Source organism: Pagrus major, chromosome 15 (genome assembly GCF_040436345.1).
Source record: "Pagrus major chromosome 15, Pma_NU_1.0".
NCBI classification, from domain to species: domain Eukaryota; kingdom Metazoa; phylum Chordata; class Actinopteri; order Spariformes; family Sparidae; genus Pagrus; species Pagrus major.
This window is the reverse complement of record NC_133229.1, coordinates 30208075-30227065: the sequence shown is the minus strand read 5'-3', so window position 1 is coordinate 30227065 and position 18991 is coordinate 30208075. Positions and strand designations below refer to the sequence as shown.

Below are 18991 nucleotides of genomic sequence, written 5' to 3'. Positions count from 1 at the left end.
TATGTGGCAGAAAATTAACAGGACACAAAGAGCCTGGTCTAATTATGTCCGCTGCAGGGCCTCGTAGCTCTGCCAAGGTCGTTATCTGATGGACGTTCAGTCACTGTGAACGCTGCGACGTTTTGAACCAGAGTTCACTCCGGTGCCACCGCCTGCGCAGGTCAGCCACCGGTCAGCTGATGGGAGGGTGCATGGGAACCAAAGAGGGGTCGCAACTCGACATAAGACAACACAACAGTCATCGCTGTGCATTATACAACTGACGCAACAATGAAGTCTAACACACTCGCTAGCTCCCACTATGGGCTGGAGAGGCCAGAGTATGTCCATGTTGTAGCTGGGCCCCAATTCAACACAACACACTCATTCTAACTCTTTGAGTCTGCAGTGACTACTGAAAATGTGAAAAACATGTATATTGATTTATATTTTTCCCTGCTATAGTGATATATCAGGTATTGGGCTTTGAATGACAGAAGAAAATACATAAATATATACGTTTGTGGAAGGAAATATGGGGGAAATGAAAAGGTAAATATATACATGAATGTAATGAAAGGAAATAATTAGGTGAATTAATACAAATGTAAATAAATACAGAAGCAAAGCATTGTGTAAATTAATTCCTATATTTATTTTCAACATTATTTTGCATTTATTGGCAAAGTAATTCATTTATTGAGCCTTGGATTTCTTTATTTCTTTTTGATTTTTGCAGTTTCAGTCCTCCAAACACAGCAGGATTCCCAGTCAAGTGTCTAATGACTTGGATTGTTCTGGACGAGCTGTATGGAGCCATTTCATGTTTTATTGTGTTTTTTTTTAAACATTTTAAATCAAGTCTCCAGCTGCTTCAGTTGCTTAGCAGAATGCTGCAACTCTGTTTTGCTGTGAAGCTCCAGAAATGTTTTGTGGACTACGAAACAAAAGTGAACTTAAATGAAGCTGATGATAAATATACAGAACATACAAAATCCAAAAAAGGTGAGCAACAATGGCAGGCAGAGAAAAGTCCAGACAGCAAAGGTAGTCAAAATCTAGAGGAGGACAGGTGGGACAGGCAGTCCTCAATGTAGTTTTCTTTGTTCATTGTCACTTTGCATTTGTTGGACTTGTGAATGAGTGATGGACACAAGAGGGGAAACTAAAGAAAACATCCCAAAACAGACGGTGATTCATGATGTGTATCTCTTTATCCGTCTCATCAAATCTATTTTTTCTCTCCCTCTGAGCTATAAAAACCTTTCCACTGCACAGCTCTCCTGCCTCCTCCTCTTATTTGCTTGTTTTCTGGTTCAAAGGCAGTTCTTGGGCACGATAAGAGACACCAATTTGCAAAATGAGGGAGAGAACGGGGTCAGATGGTGACTTGGATAAAGCGTTCGGTGGCCTACATCAGTTCCCCGGCCAGCCGGTGCGTGTGTGTCCAGATATTTTACCTCCAGCTTGTGTTTTCTTTAAGTTTATTTTCATCGCTGCTGCTGTCACAGGAAAAACCACAACGCTGCAATCTCGGTGGTTTTTCTTTTTCGTGCTTGTAATTGAAAGTTTACGTTGCCATTTATGTGCTGAGTCAGTGTCAGGGACCTTTCAGGCTTCATTGTGTGACTTCAGGAATAAAAACGGACCGAAGTTAAACTCTGGCAGCTGTGGAGCACCACCAGCAGTTCATTCATCCTGAGCAAGCAGATACACTCTGCCAGATATGTTCACTGAGCTTTGTCGCATTGCAAAATTAGAATCATCCATCCAAAGTAACCAATATTTAGCTTCTGAATATGTGTTTTCAGTCTGTTTTAGTCCAAAGATTGATGTCTCCATTTTCGCCTACAACTTGCAAAACACCGACAGCTTCACAAAATCTAAAGTGAGGACACGTACAAAATGGGTTGTTTGCAATCTTACATAATCATTAATGTTATTAATAGTAACATGGGTTCCTTGAGGAACATATCCTACCGTACCTAAATGACATCGCTTCCAGGAGGGACAGAAAACATGGGGGGGAGCAAAACAAAGCTGTTCTCTGGCTAATACAACTTTTAGTTTGAGATCTTTAAAGATTTAAGGATTGTTGAACGTCTTGGAAATGCTTAAATGCTTTGAGGCGTGTAAACACATCTTATCTGATCTTATTTAAACAGTTTAGTTGGAATTTCTAATCAGATTGATTTCAATCGGATTAAAGAAATATTGTTCATGTAACCACGGCTGCTGACAGGCATCAATGCACTAGGTTGAGGCACTGAAACTACTTTGTTAGGTTCAGGAAAACATTGTTGGTGTTCAAGTAACTACAAAACTTCAATTACAGCATGTACCTCCATTAACTTAAATACTTTAGTAAGTTAAAATAATGTTTTTCTGATGAGAGGCTGAAATATCAGTGACATCATGTTGTGTAGATTCTGTACCTGTGGTGCCAAAAGACATACAAATTTAAGATTGATTCAGATTTTAAATTATGGATGAAAGCTACACTTTTTTGCTTTGTGACCTCTTAAAAGAAATAGGTTTCACACTTGGCAGGCACAAAAACACAAATAATCGCGGCAGTTGTCTGTTGAATGAATTAAACACAGTGTGTGCATGATCCTTTTTGGTGATCGACTGTAAGAAGCAAGAACTTTTCTGGATTTTCCTGAAATGTCTGGTGCTGTGTTGTGATCTCTGTGGAGCTGCTCACTTGCTCATTAGTGCCACAAAGAGTTTCGTTCAAGAAGGAGGTTTACCGAAAGAAAGTAGGTCACAGTGGATCACCTGTTTGCTTTGTTGTCATGCAATTTGTTCAAGACAAAAGAAGGTTAATCTAAATGTAGAGCAGCTAAAATGAATAAACAGAGTCAAAGGCATTTACTTTGATTAGAGGAATGGACGTGGAGCATTAAAATAATCATTTTCAGTTTAGAGAAAAGGATTATTCTTAATTTCAGTTCATTCTCTATTACAAAATATGAAAATATATTTAAAAAGACAACAATCATTTGGCAGCATTTTGTAGCCCCTCACACGTTGCCTGAACCCGACCTCCTCACCTCTCTGGACTCGTGTCGCTCGTGTTCTGGTTGAGGAACAAAAGATACACATCAATAATGATTTCTCTAAACGGTTGTTTCAGGTCGTTGGGAGAGCACTTAATTATTATAATGAGGTAAAAGAGCGGTCCTTAGAGAAAAATTAACTAACTGACTCGGGCCAGCGGTGCGTTACAGCGATCCGCCCACCTCGACAAACAAAGTCAGGTCAGGTTTATTTATAACAAGACTTTCGGGGAAATCTGGTCACGTAGCGGCGATGACACGAACACAGAGAAACGTGAGTCACTGCTGAAACTAGTGCTGATCAGTAAGCTTGATTTAGTTTTGTTTATTCCTCCGCGTTGAAAAAAACAAAGTTCAGGTGGCAACAAGAAATGACACCACTCTTCCACCGTGTCGGATCCATTTTGTCCGACTATGTCAAAGCATCATACCCTTACACTTTCAAAATAAAGGCATCAAAACAACAAAAACTTCTCGGTTAGGTTCAGGAAGACATCATGGTTTCACTGGAAACAACTGCTTTCCTGTAACTGTCACTGCTGACATTAGATAGGGATTGAGTCGTGTTTCTAACTAGTCCTTGGTTTTCTGGATTAAAGCCTCATGAATGAACCATCTGAACATCTCCATCAAACCATCCACCAATCCACTGCGTCATGCTAAAGATCGGCCTCGCCTACACATGAAAACAACTCCAAGGTCAAGTTAGCAATAGCAAAAGTGAAGCGTGCACTTACACTTTCAAAATAAAAGGCACCAAAACTACTTGGTTAGCTTTGGGGTTAGCTTATTATGAGACTTGAACCCTGGTCGCTGCCTTGGTGCAGATCGTTCATGAGGTTAGTGAAAGTGGCACAGCAAACTTAAATTGCACATAATTTATAAGCAGTTCATTTCCTCAAAGTTTAGCATTGTAAAGACAGTTTCCAATCAATTTCATGACTTCTTGTGTCAAAGAAATAGTCCTCATAATAACTACTGACAGTGTGTTGGGATTATTCACAGTCACAGGGACACAGTTTCTGCAGAGTCATTGACATTTTCGATTTGATTTGAATTTTTGCTGTGCACAACTCAAATTCCATTCAATCTCAGCAAGATATGTTAAAACTCTGCCGAATAAAACAAAAAAGTAATCCCACGACCAAATACCTCGAGAAGGAAGTGATGCATTATGGAGGTATTTTGGTGAACCAGCTTGCAGAAGCTTTAGCTGGAAGTTAGGATATAAGATAAATGTCATTTTCACAGCGGAGCCAGAGACCAGCTGGAGGAAATGTAGATGGTGAAGCAGTCGGAGGAGGTGGAGGAGGATGTGGAGAGGGAGGAGGAAGAGTGGGTATGGACATACAGCCGTACAGCAGATAATTATTGGTTTTGTCAGACAACATCTGTTATGTCAGCATTCCAGCCGTCAGCCTGGAGGAGGACGAGCTAAAAACCGCCTGCAGAGTTCAGAGACAGACAGAAACAAGGCCAGACACAGGAAGGCAAAACCCTGCGTTCACTTTGGACACTTTGGAGTTCACCTTCATGTTTATGTGAGCGGAGAGTCTGAACCTTCAGCCTGAGGGTCACAAGTTCAAATCCCTGTCTGCCCCGCTGCAGTGTCCTTGACCAAGACTGTCTCCCCTCAGGCTGACCATGACCTCTGACCTTCTTGGAGTGTTCTAGAGATTTTACATGGACTACCTGGTCTGTTCTTCAGCCACAGCTAAACATTATATTAACAATCATGTAACCCTCACCTGGAAATACTCACAGCTGCTCCAGGATTTACAAGGAGCCACCAAATGAGCAAATTTAAAAATCAGTGTTGGAGCAAAATAACTTTTCCAAAACTATTTTACTGGACTAACAAATCTTGATGGGCTTCGTCTGACAATTATTTCTGGAAAAAGGTGAAAGTAAGGATCTTCTTCTGTCAAATTCCTCTGTGGTTTATTGACTACACAACAGTAAACATGTGTCTATGCATGTACTACACACAGTGTAGCATCATGAAGACCTTTAGAGAGATGTTCATGTGTGCCACGTGATAAATTAACACTTTTACCGTTAGATGTGGTCACAAACTAGTTCAGTGAAGAACACTATGACCTGAAGGTGAATCACTGACTACGTTTACATGAACAAAGTATTCTGATCTTCAACTAAGCTGTTTTCATGCCACTAACATTCCCGTTGATATGCAGCTGTGCATACTCTGGTGTACCCTCGTTAACTCCCGTCTCCAGGTTTTGCAAAACCGTGTTCTTTGAGCTTTTCTCTTTTATGCATGAGAACAGACTCTGATGCATATAACTTACGCCACAGGCAGCTAATGCCACCGTGGACTACGTGGAGGGACTGGATGAGACTTTGCAGCATGAATGTTGGGACTGTCCTGCAGATCTTTCACAACATTGTATTCGATGATAGAGAGAACCACACAACCTCAGGATGTCACTGTACGCGCATCTGCACTTCTGAAGATGCAGGTTAGGTAGTTGCGGTGAGTATTGCATTATTGCTAACCAGTTTTGGTGCATAAGAAGTGGATTTAAAATGGTGCACCACATCCTGCAAGTCATTAGATACATTGATGGGACCCATCTGACAGATGTTCTTTAAGCAGTCTTGAATGACAAATATTGATGAGTACCCCAATTAAGAGGCATATTCTGGATGCACTGTCCAAAGGCTGCTCTTTAAACTTGAGTAACAACAGCATATCCCACATGTCTTAGTCAGAAATTGCTATTTTGAGAATACGGTTTAATCTAGATTATCTAAATGGAATATGTTGTTCACATAATCCTTAAAGAAAAATGCATCATGGTGTGTTGATGCCTTTCCATCACTGTTTTCCATTATCAACACATTTCAACAGTCAAAAAAGCAGAAATTACATCACAGTACCTCCCTCGACTACTGAATTTACCTTTGCTTTACCGTCCCTATGGACGTCAAAGGATGCAACCCTACATGATGCAGCAGGTGTGTTTCCCTTAAGGGGTTAAATAAGGAAAGCATGGGAGAGATGAAGGGATGTAGGGGAGCTGGAAAGATGTATGAATAGAGCGAGAAATAAAAAGAGAACAGGGCCGAGGAACAAACCAACTGACTGATGACTTACTGGTTGTCTCACTGACTGATAAAATCACAGTTTGAACAAAAGACTGAAGGAAGGATGTCAGTGACTTTGTTCTCTGTTGCAAGAATGTTTTTTTTTTAATTGCCACAAACCCTAAACTAAATTATTTTCAGCAATTTCCAAAATGTATGTATGCAAAATATAGATAATTAACATGAAACCCTTTTGTTCTCTACATTAGCTGACTTCTACTGAAATGTATTTTTCATCCTTCAGAATAAAATTTTAGGACTGAGTCGCAGACTTGTTAAGACAGAGATTTTTCCTGCGCACTTCGACTGACTGGTTGTCTGACTGACTGTCTGCCACATACCAGAGTACAGTTCAAGAGTTCAGTTAATTCATGAACTCTGTCGGGGCACCACACCCAGCCAACGGCACATTAAAGCCTCCTGCAGGAGTGTGTGTGTGTGTGTGTGTTTGTGCTGTTGTGTCCTCATGCATTAGTGACTCTACAGTATGTGTGGACGTGTTTGAGTTCAAGCTCCTACACACGCACGGTCCACCCACACAGGTGTTTTCACTTATTGTGCCTGATTGGACCTCTATGTATAGGTGTGGGTTGTGACTGACAGTTCTGTGACTCTGGTGTAAATATTAAACCTTTGGCATTCTCACCACCTGCGTCCTCTGGTTACGGCGGTGTCATATCCTGGAAACATTTCAGAAGAGGAGTGTCTTGAAGCATTCAGTTCTTTCAGCAGAAACATTTCAAACATAGTTTAGATTTAGAAGTGACTTTCAGGCCTCAGATATGAGAGCTGCTGCAGCAAATATATACACTGTGTGTAAAGATGGGGAGGAATGCAATGGTTTCACCATGAAACACTGACAAATCATAGATACATCCCTAGTCTTGCTCAAGGTCCTCGCTCCTCTCCTGAACCAGCACCTGTTTGTCCAGAAGCTCTTATTTCTGTTCTGCGAGGAGCGAGTAGAGATCATCTGAGGAGCCAGGAGTGAGGACACACAAAAGCAGCCTTCCTCGAAGACTTTCAGCTGAATGTCATGATGTAGAAGTCATCTGCAACTAAATCTGGCTTGGTTTCCTTGAGTCTTTCCATGTATCCTTGGTGAGAGAGTAAGACACAAGGAAAAGATGCAAATGAGGTCCACTTACTATGGCTGCAGTGAATGAGTACAGCTGTGACATCAGGAGGGCAGTGAACAAATATTTTATAGGGTAAGAACCCAAAACTAGAACAGAACAGAAGGACAAGAAGCCCAAGTTATAAGGGAAGTATCAGGTGGGTGTGTTTTACAGAGGAACTTCATGCCTCGAGTCTTTTTGCAATCAATCTATCTTTATCAGTATAAAGAGGAAGCAACACCAGCACAAGAACAAGTTTGTTTTCTTGTTGGTAAAAAGTCACTAAGGAATACAAATGCATGAAATTAAACCATGACAGAAACCTGCAAAGTATCTAAGCAAATTGCATTTTCTTCAATATTCCTGAAACTTCAAAAAAAGCCCCACTGGATCCAATCCCATCCAACCTGGTCAAGAACTGTCTTCCAGCCATCTCCTCCCTCATCCCAAAAATAATCACCTCCTCCCTCAGCTCTGGTTCAGTCCCTCAATCACTCCCCCATTCTCAAAAAACCTGGACTCCACCCTGACATTATGACAAATTTCCGGCCCATCTCCAACCTCCCTTTCTTATCAGAAATACTGGAACTCACCGTTGCCACTCAACTTAAAACCTGACTCATCTCCACCGACCTGTTCAAACCTTTACAATCCGGCTTCCGTTCTCAACACAGCACAGAAACAGCCCTTCTTAAAGTGACTAACGACCTCCTCCTCTCCGCAGACTCCGGCCTCCTCAGCATCCTCATCCTCCTTGGACCTCACTGCAGCTTTTGACACCATCAACCACTCCATTCATCTCTCCAACCTTGAATCCTCCCTCAACATCACCGGCACTGCCCTCTCCTGGTTAAAATCATATCTCACAAACAGACAACAGTTCATCCATATCAACAACTGCACCTCCTCCCCTCCTCCTCTGTCCCAAGGCGTCCCCCAGGGTTCCGTGCTTGGTCCACTCCTTTTCATCCTCTACATGCTTCCCCTTGGCAACATCATACGCCGTCATGGTCTCCACTTCCACTGTTACGCTGATGACGTCCAACTCTACATCTCCACCAAATCCATCGCCACTGCCACTCACTCCACACTCACCAACTGCCTCACTGAAACAAAATCCTGGATGCAATCTAACTTCCTCCAGCTGAACTGTGGTTTTGATGAGGGATTTGGGGCTGATGATGACCATGTCTGATTTGTCACTCACAACTTCTGCCTCACCATAGACAACTCTACCCTGTCTCCCTCCTCACACAGTCGCAACCTCTGAGTCATCTTTGACAACAACCTCTCCTTTCAACAACACATTAATCAAATCACCAGAACTGCCTTCTTCCACCTCAAAAACATAGCCCATCTCTGCCCATCACTCTCCATCTCTGCTGCAGAAACCCTGATCCACACCTTCATCATGTCCAGAATTGACTATTGCAACAGCATCCTCTACTGCACACCATCCAGAACTCTGCTGCTCACCTGCTCACCTACACCTGCACCCGTGACCACATCACCCCCGCCCACCAGAAACTCCACTGGCTCCCTGTCCCACAACGGATCCAATTCAAAATTCTCCTCCTCACTCACAAAGCCCTCCACAACCAGGACCCCCCACCTCCCTCCCCATACACATCAGAGACTGTAGAGACCCCACAACCATCAAAACAATCACCAAAACTCACATTTTTAAAACTGCTTTTAATGTATAACTTCCGTGTCTTTTTTATTTTTTTGTATTCTACTTTTTAACCTGTAAAGTGTCTTTGAGTACTTTGAGAAGCGCTATATAAAATAAATGTATTATTATTATTATTATTATTATTATTATTATTATTATTATTAGTAGTAGTAGTAGTACAAATAAGAATGAAAAGGAACACAAGTTGTCACTCAGACTGAGTGTTGTTGATTATAATAAGATGCATTTTTGGTTAAAAGTGGCCTGCAGCAGCATGAAACTGAGGAACAGAGTTTCGGGTGTGAAAACACGCCTATAACACAGCATTACTTACACAACCTAACACCACCTTCACAAGCTCAAAAGCAGAAGTACATTATAAAACCCAAACACGGCAGACTTTCCTCCATTTGAGGAATAAAACACCTACTCTCCAGTTACAGCTGGTGGACCGTCTGCTGTGAGCAAGATGAGGAAAACATCCAAAGAGCCCGCAGTTGCCTTTATAGATCCTAATGTTTATATGACTGCAGGTAAGATTTATTACAACGTGATTATTTACAATGTAATTATCCTTTTATTCAATTGCGTACTGTGTCCCATGTGTGGTTGAGTTTAGGCAGCTGAAAAACTTTGGTTGAAGTGAGGCAGAAGAGCTGACTTTTTAAATAGTTAACCATGATCACTATCTTTCCCTAAACTTTACCAAAAGCTTTGAGATTCCTGAAAAATATTGTGAAAAACATTAATAGTGCTTTAGTTTCCCATATGAGCAGATTTAAGCCTCACAAACTGTTGATTTTTCATTGGATTGGGTTGAAATTTTTACTTGACATCCTAGAAACTCTACCGATGATTTGCAACATGTATTCATGTAAATAGTTGTAGCAGAATGTTTTATAGAAATCACATATTCAAAATGTTTACCTCCACTTTACTGCAACCAAATCTAAATTTGGTGTTGTATTAATGTATTTATGTCACATCTAGAAGTTATTCTGTCTTGCTTAGAAAGTGAGAAAAACGCATTTTGACGCCATTATTTAATTTCCCTTTAACTTTTTCATGTTAAAGTGTTAATATTTATTGTAAACATATAAAAAAATGAAGATATAGATGTACTATTTAATATTTTTTAAAAGCCAATCTGTTTTACTTTTCACTGGCCTTATTATAACATTCAGTCCATTTGATTGGTGGGTTTTTGTTTTACTGCGTGGACGTAAGGGTTTTCTATTTTTGTGTGATACCTATTGAGTCCGTTTTTCATTGTGGTCAGGAAATTTGTAAGTTACAGAACATCTTGTAATGGCAGTAATGGTAATATTGTTCACTGTGGAAAAGTCTTGGTTCCTTTGCTCAATATCATTATCAATATTATTTCACAACTTCAAACAGGTTTCTGTTGCTTGATTCCAAAATAGCAGCAAATAATTACAATTGATCATTAATTCCATCTTTTGCATTTCAATTTTTATCCAGTCTGCTTAACACTGAATTGCTACTGTAAATATGCCTCAGTGTAGATATTGCTTTTCATTTTTTTGTATTTGATATTGACTATTAACTCTTTCAGATGAGCTTGAGGAAGATAATGTCTACGATAACACAGACGTATGCACCGTGCACTACATGCCACCCACTTCAGGTACTTTACGGACACAATGAACTAATTTAATTTGATTAATCATACAGAAACAGATTGTGTTGCACATCAATCATAATAAATATGTGACTGACTATGTGGTAATAATGGAGGCTGCAAATATGAACAAGTTGTACTAAAATCTACAAAAAGCACATTTGACTGTTAAATCCCATCTTTACGGTGATCAAATGAATTCCTGTTTTCAGAAGATAAGTCAGATAAGAAGATTCCTCCCATCGTTCAGTCTTTTTCACCAGTAGCAGTGTGTTGGGGAATACTGTTGATCATCATGGCTCTCCGTATCTACTGTGAGTATAAACCCAACAGTTATTTTAAGCAAAGCATTAAAGGATTTTATTTCCTTTTGAAAGAGAGAGATGAGAAGATGGATATAAATCTCATGTCTGTGCTTTAAGTATTTAAGCACATTTTAAAATATATTTTCATTGTTTTCCTGCCTTCACACGAGGCAGGAGGTGTTGTCTTTTTCATGTCTTTCATGGATTGCATAATTGATTTAAAGTTGCCTTGGAACAACTTCCTCCAGACCAACACCTCTGTTTTTTACATTGTAGTTACCTCTGTCATTTCCGCCAAGCTGAGCGAGCAGATGAACTTTTCAGAGGAAGCTGACGAATACATGAAACATGTCTCCAACCTTTCCTTAACCAATGAAAACTTGGAGAGGGATCCCAGCCATCTGAAAGTCCAGATAGACAAAATGGCACGAGCTTATACTGTCTTAAAGAAAAATATCACAACCCTGAGCGTAGAAAACGAGCAGGTGAAGACTGAAAACCAACAGGTGAAGGCGGAAAACCAACAAGTGAAGGCAGAAAACCAACAGGTGAAGGCGGAAAACCAACAGGTGAAGGCGGAAAACCAGCAGGTGAAGGCGGAAAACCAACAGGTGAAGGCGGAAAACCAACAAATGAAGGCAGAAAACCAACAGGTGAAGGCGGAAAACCAGCAGGTGAAGGAGGAAAACCAGCAGGTGAAGGAGCAAAACAAGAAGGTGAAGGCAGAAAACCAACAGGTGAAGACGGAAAACCAACAGGTGAAGACAGAAAACCAGCAGTTGAAGACTGATATCCAGCAGGTGAAGGCAGAAAACCAGCAGATGAAGACTGAAAACCAGCAGGTGAAGGCAGAAATCCAGCAGGTAAAGGTGGAAGTCCAGCAGGTGAAGGCAGAAAACCAACAGGTGAAGGCAGAAAACCAGCAGTTGAAGACTGAAAACCAGGAGGTGAAGACTGAAAACCAGCAGTTGAAGACTGAAAACCAGGAGGTGAAGGCAGAAAACCAGCAGGTGATGGCAGAAAACCAACAGGTTAAGACTGAAAACCAGCAGGTGAAGACTGAAAACCAACAGGTGAAGACTGAAAACCAGCAGGTGAAGGCAGAAAACCAGCAGGTGAAGACTGAAAACCAGGAGGTGAAGGCAGAAAACCAGCAGGTGAAGACAGAAAACCAACAGGTTAAGACTGAAAACCAGCAGTTGAAGACTGAAAACCAGCAGGTGAAGGCAGAAAACCAGAAGGTGAAGGCAGAAAACCAGAAGGTGAAGGCAGAAAACCAACAGGTGAAGGCAGAAAAGCAGCAGGTGAGGGCAGAAAACCAGCAGGTGAGGGCAGAAAACCAACAGGTGAGGGGAGAAAACCAGCAGGTGAGGGCAGAAAACCAGCAGTTGAAGACTGAAATCCAGCAGATGAAGGCAGAAGTCAAGAGGCTGAAGTTGTTGGGGTGGTTCCAAAATACAACACAAATCCCGCGGATGACATCAGATTACTGGCGTTAGAACGAGGTCGACAGTGAAGTCACCTGATTGGATCTATTAGAACGACTATTGTTGTCATAGTTACTACGGTCTCCCAGTCTCTCTCTCAGACAGACGTGGTGTTCATAAATACAGTTCAATGTCATATTTCATCGGAGAAGCTGTTACATATGGTTTTCATGACACGTGTAAAAATAGTTAAAAACTGGCTCTCCAACAAAAGAAAAAGATGTTTGTGTGGGGTCTACTCTGTGGGGTTCATCAGGGGTCCTATCTCAGACCATTATTATTCCTTCACTATGTTTATAATTTGTCTAATGTCTCAAACATACTATCTCTTCAAATGTTTGCAGATGACACAACCCTTGTTATATAGTTTCGACTGGTACTTTTCCTAAAAAAACAACCAAAACAATAAAATTGTGGTCCTTCGGAAACTTTTTGTTGGAATCGCAGCCCGATCAGTTTCCAACAGTCCAGATTCTTACAACATTCTTACTTAATGGTTCATTTTCAATTTGAAATTATGGAATGACTTCTCTTGTTCTGGCAAAATACAGTTCCTCTTTAAAAATATTTAACTGCTCTCTTGTAACTACTTTTTTACTTTGTGTAATTATCCATACATCCATGTTTTATTCAATATAATCACATTTTCTGCTTTCATATTGATAATATCGTTGTTATTATTGTTGTTGTTTAATATGTGGTTTTACTATGAGTTTACCATTACCTTTATGTTATGTTTATTTGTTATATAATTTTCTGGTAGTTTTGTGTTTTGTGTGACTTCTATAACTTTCTGCCTCTTCCTGCATTGTATTATGTTTATTATGTTTTATTATATTATTATTATGTTTTACCCTTTACCTTTTTTGGGTATGTTTCAAATTGTGTGAAAATAAAATAAAATGAAATATATATTGTGGTTATTATTTTTGGTAAGTAAGAGGTAATTAAAACGCTAGGATTTTTGATGACCGCCCACATGAAATGGAAGCGTAATATATTGAGCTGCATTTCAAAATCATCTCAAAAGTGAAGTGTGATGTAAGAACATCGATTTGAACCCAGGATGCATTTTGGTCTCAGAAAGCTATGTAACCTGAAAAATGTTTAAGCTGACACCACAATTCATTGTGCATTTCCCTGAGGTCTAACAAACAAACATGCTGAATACATTTCCTTCCTCGGAAACATTTTGCAAAGTTGATTTTTTAAAAGTTTTTACATTTACATGCATATGTATCTTAGCACATCACCATGTAGGCCTAAGCCAATGAATGTGCACGTGGATGTGTGTTATGTTACTGGTGAGGCAAAACTAATGTGTGACTCAACTGACAAATGACAGGGCGGCTTCTGTCACCACAGCTCGTGCCGACGCATAAATAACTTGTCAAGTAGAGGTGTCGCACACAAAATACACCAAATACACACTAAAAAAATTAATGTGCAACCCATTTGAAATGTATTTTAAAAAAGGGACAGTTCACCCCAAATCACAAATGCATATTTTCATGTATTACCTGTCGTGGTATTAAACCAATCTAGATATTTTGGTTGTCAGGTTTTTAAGATATCGGCCATGAAGATGTCTGCGTCCTCTCCAGGTTAGTGGAGGCAGATGGCACTCGGCTTTGTGGAGCTCAAAGTGCCAAAAAATGTCAGTGTGAAAATCATGACCCACTTACACAAGATGATCCACAGAGCTCGTTGTGAGCGGTTTCATGTAGGAACTATTTTCTGTCTTCTGAACTACACCTGCCAACTGTTTTAACTTGTGTGTGTGTGTGTGTGTTTGGCTCGACAATCAAAGAGTTCAAAGAGGCTAATGGTAGCAGTCAGCTACGGTTTGAAGAGCGACAACAAACAATCAAGCTCTGCTACTTATCCTGCACTTCACCACACACACACACACACACACACGCACAGAAAGAGATAACACACAATTAAAGGCTTTGGGAAAATGAGGGATGGTTTGCCGCTCGTGCACATGCAGATGAAGACACGGTACATTCACACAATCATACACACAAATACACACATTCATAATCATAAGGCAAAGAAAATCATTAAATACACACATGATCATAAAATTATCAATTAAAGTAATTCAAACAAAAACACGAGTGTGCGTGAGTGTGTGTTTGCAGTGCTGTCAGTGTGTGTGTGGAGGCAGTCTGATCTGTGTGTTGTGTTAGAGACCCAAACAGAGATTTACGAGTGAACATGAACACGCACACATACACACCGGGTCACGGTGGGGTCCGCGGCCGAGTCAAACGGGCCGCGGCTGCCCGCATTCCTGTACGGAGGTCTGTGTTGATACGTGCGTCGCAGCGCTGCGCGGCTGTCTGGGCTCCCAGCCTGCGAATCCAAACACGGAGGGGTCAGGACCTCGCTGTATTTGTTTAACGCCGAGATAGGTGTCACCGCGACGGGGTTACAGCGAAGCAGCGCCAGGCATAACTGGCTCCGGAATGACAACAAACACAGCCGGAGTGTTGTTCCGGATAATTTGCTGGTGTTTTCCCAAAGCCGGAGCTTAGCTGACAACACAGGACGTTTAACTCGATCAGTGTTCCGTTTTTTATCTGTTTTATTTTTCACGTAACGTGTTGTTGTTGCCCTCACTGTTCCTCCACCCAAGAACTTAACCCAGGCCAGCCGAGCCCGGTCAGCCCCGGTTCTGTTTTAATAGCTTCCTTTCATCGGCTTCAAATTGTTTTGGTTGGCCGTCATAATTCAGCAGCCTTTTCAGATAACAAAGAACCGACATGAAAACAAAAAAGGACATGAACTGACAGTCACCCAACCAATGAACTCGCCCCGTTCGATGGAAATTTTATTTCAACGTGGCCTTTTTTGTCTTTCTGCCGCCTCTTTTGACTTCATGTGTGCAAATTACAATAACATTACTACAGACGGACAGATGTAAGAACGCAGTTGCCAGAATAAATGCTGGCATCGAACCTCTCTGCAAACCGGGATAAAGTAGCAACTTTATGTTTCTTTAGGTTTGAAGTTAATATTTTATGTCGTGACGACACTGGGCTTATGGTTTGATTAAGTTAAGGCACAAAACCGCTTGGTTACTGTTAGACAAAGATCTCATTTTGGCTTAAAATTCCTGTGTTTGGCACCTCAACCACAGCTGGAAAGTGTCTCAACGCCTCCCAACATTTAAGTCTTCTCATATACATGTAATGTTGACATGATATGACACAGATCACAGGGTTATTTGAACCCTCGATGCTTGGTCAAGCTTGTGGTACCCACTTCAGATGGGGTGCAGCTAACGCTTTTAGCTTCGCAGCCAGAGTGAATACAATTTGCTCAGAAAAGAGTGTGAATAACGTCTTGTTAAATCAGTGTGGGATCTCAGGGATCTTCCACAGACTTGGATTACGCCGGACGAGCTGTATGGAGCCATTTTATGTTTTTTCGGTTGTTTTTTCTGTTTTAACACAAGTCTCCAGCTACTTCAGTTGTTTAGGAGAATGCTGCAACGCTGTTTTGCTGTGAAGCTCCAGAAATGTTTTGAAAAATTGGAAAAAAGAGATGATAACCTTCTCACAAGTCTGAGAGCAAGTTGTGACTCCTTCCAGAAAACCGACATTGGCATACTTTCTAGTCATGGTGTAGAATAAGCTCATCATACATATAATAACATCAACCAAAGAGGAAACACACAAAAAACTTTGTTGCTGATTCACCTGCTGTTCTCTGGACTGAAACATCTAACCACGCCCCCCTCCAGTGATGTCATCGTAGGTGCAGGTGTTTAAGCTTTGACAGGTGATGGGAAACACCTTGCTGTGACATCAGTGACTACAAATTCTCAAGCATGTTGCATGTTTGCTACCAGAGCAGCAGCCGGAGCTGAATCTGACCTGAACCTGAACCGAGCTTACATGACGGCTTCACACTGACATTTTTTTACAGTGTATCCGTCTGTCCCTGCTGTAAAAGCAGAGCAGACTGTCTGTGTGTCTTTGTGTCAGTGTTGTTGCTGAGTGCAGTGACCTGGGGATACTCTCCCTCTCTGTTCCCGTTAGGGCAAATATCCCTCTATTAGCAACAAGTGGTCTGAAAGCTCTGATCCTCTCAGAGCTGCTGGCTGCTGGAAGCTTTTAGAGAGAGATAAAGGGAGAGCAGCTCCGTCTGTTTAACCTTCACAGCCATCCAGGACCGAGGCACCGACTGGAGCTACATGGAGTTTTTGCTACCGGTCGTTATGTTGACATTTTAACAGCATAGTTTCATAAAGCTAATGCTCACAGACACTTAAAAGCAACACACTAAGTGAGACATAATGTGTGCGACACATCCACACCCTTTACTTTGTATGTAAGCCCACAGACTAGCAGCATTGTGACACTTCAGGATCCTGTTCCCCAGTGTGGACACACGATAACTCTCCAGAAACAACCCAATATCCAGATTAAATGTTGGGAACCTTTTGGGTTATTTAGGCTCAATTTCAATTCAATCACTGGGCTTCTGGTTAGGTTTAGGTGCAAAAATCCTTCGGAAAGGTTTAGGAGAAGGTCATGGTTGAGCTTAAGAGATTTCCCAACACCTTGTTCAAAATATCCCAGTTTTGATGCCATAAACATGTCTGGAGATGTCCCAACATCTTATTAAAAATATCCTGGTTTTGCTCTGACAAACAGACTACCTGTAGCTGATACTACAACTTGTCCTCCTGATGGCTTTTTTCTTTCTCAGCGACACCGTTGCACTTTCTTTGACCCTCCACTCTTTCTTTAATAATCCATGACACAAACACAATCACAGCTTCAAAATGGCTCCTGTCTCTTCTTACTGTAAATATTTATGACTGAGGTTTCCTCATCTTCCTGTTACTCAGACGTTCACTCAGCGTCACTGTCAGACCTAAAAGCTCTTCTCACTGTGGAGCCTCCAGTCGGACACTTAACTCAGACCGCTCGCTCTCCGTCTTCCTCATTTGGTCTCTATCTCAGGTGTCCGTCTCACTCAGTTTTTTGTCTGGAGCAGCCGTGTCTAAACTTACAGTCCACGGCCTCCATGTTGACTGTAAGTTAGTCCCTGCTAGTCGCAGTAAGAAGCCAAGGACCTGTGGTGTTCACAACAAAAAGACTGAAGAGATAGTGAAGAGAACATCAACATGTTCTTAAACTAAAGAGGAATCAAAATACATGATGCAGTTTCATTCAATAAATGTTTGAAAGGAACAATTTGTGAGATGTGGACAGAATTTTTGTTTAAAATCTTCAAAAAACAAATTTTATCAACAGAATGTGAAGAAACAACAGTGTATTTATGTCAAAGATGTCTCTGTGCTGTGTTGCAGAGATGTCTACTGAAGTTAGCATGCTAACCTGCTAGCCTCCCCACACCACTCTGTAGCTCCAGAGGTTATAGTCTGACAGCCCTGTAGTTTCAGCTGGGAGATGTAAAAGCAGCCGGTTCACTACGGAGTCTAATAAGTCGACAAAATAAACTCACTAAATGTCCAGAAAGGAAATATTTGACACCTATTTTCCTTCTAAACAGAAAAATACAACCGTCCACCGTCTGAATTCAAGTTTCTCTCTTTGACTGAACTAAGACGAGCTTAATCGCCTCTTTAGCTCATCGTCACACACACTTCATTCAAACTGGACACAAACTGACCAGAACAGTGTTGGTTTGTCTCCAGTCACCTCTGGTTCGGTCCAAATAAATCCTCAGTTCACAGAGTAACGTGTGAAAATATTCCGACTCTACACGCTGATGATGTCCGACTCTCTCTCTCTGTCCTCTCCTGTCCCCGCCTGCCGTGTCTTCTCGTCCCCGGAGTCATAGTCCTGGTCAGAGCCGCTGTAAATCGCCTCTGTACTGTGTCCTCTGTCTTCACACTGACCTCCGTCACTCTCAGAGGCTGAGTTCAGTCCCAGTCTGATGTCCAGACGTGAGCCAGACCTGTTGCCCGTGGTGTCTCCCCTGATCTGACGTTCATGATTCAGACAGGGATCCCACCGGCTAACAGTGCCACTCAGCTCCACGGCTAGCTGAGCTACTTGCTAACTGTAGCTATCCCTCACAGCCAAAGATAGCTACAGCAAAGAGTATCTAGTTTGCGTACTCAAATACTCAAGTAAAGTAGCTGTAGATACCTGAAACTACTACTACTCTACTAGTATTTGTACTTTGTTACTTCCCACCTCTGGTGAGCACACACTGCTTCCTTTCTCAGCAGCAGCCAGAGGCTACAGACCACCTGTATGTGTGTCTGTGTGTGTGTGTGTGTGTGTGTGTCTTTGTGACCCTGCCATGTGTTTGCTGTCAAACAGAAGGATTTATGACTGGACCTCTCCCTCCGTCTGTCTGCGGTTATCAAAGAGGTGTTTTCTAACCACAGGGTACAAATTCAAGTCAAACTCGGTATCAAATGCAAAAAATATGAACTGAAAGTGGTGATTTTTCAGCAGTGAATTCTAGTGATGTGTTATTGTCACTGTCGGTTCGAAGCCTCCTTGTGAATCTCCAGTTGAGGGATTTCCATGTTTTTTCGGACGAGAAGACGGATCACACACACGACTCGACAGGTCGCAGGCTCCTAAATTCACTTTTCACTTGAACACAAAAGACTAA

The 18991-nt window shown here is 41.5% G+C and overlaps 1 protein-coding gene across 1 annotated transcript; it reads left to right on the top strand.

Annotated features, from left to right (window-relative positions):
* The first annotated feature begins 11230 nt into the window (after positions 1–11230).
* On the top strand, positions 11231–12543 carry LOC141009073 (uncharacterized). Its single transcript, XM_073481482.1, has one exon. It carries the CDS (start codon positions 11231–11233, stop codon positions 12386–12388), a length of 1158 nt encoding a protein of 385 aa, XP_073337583.1. The 3' UTR covers positions 12389–12543.
* Positions 12544–18991: the final 6448 nt, after the last annotated feature.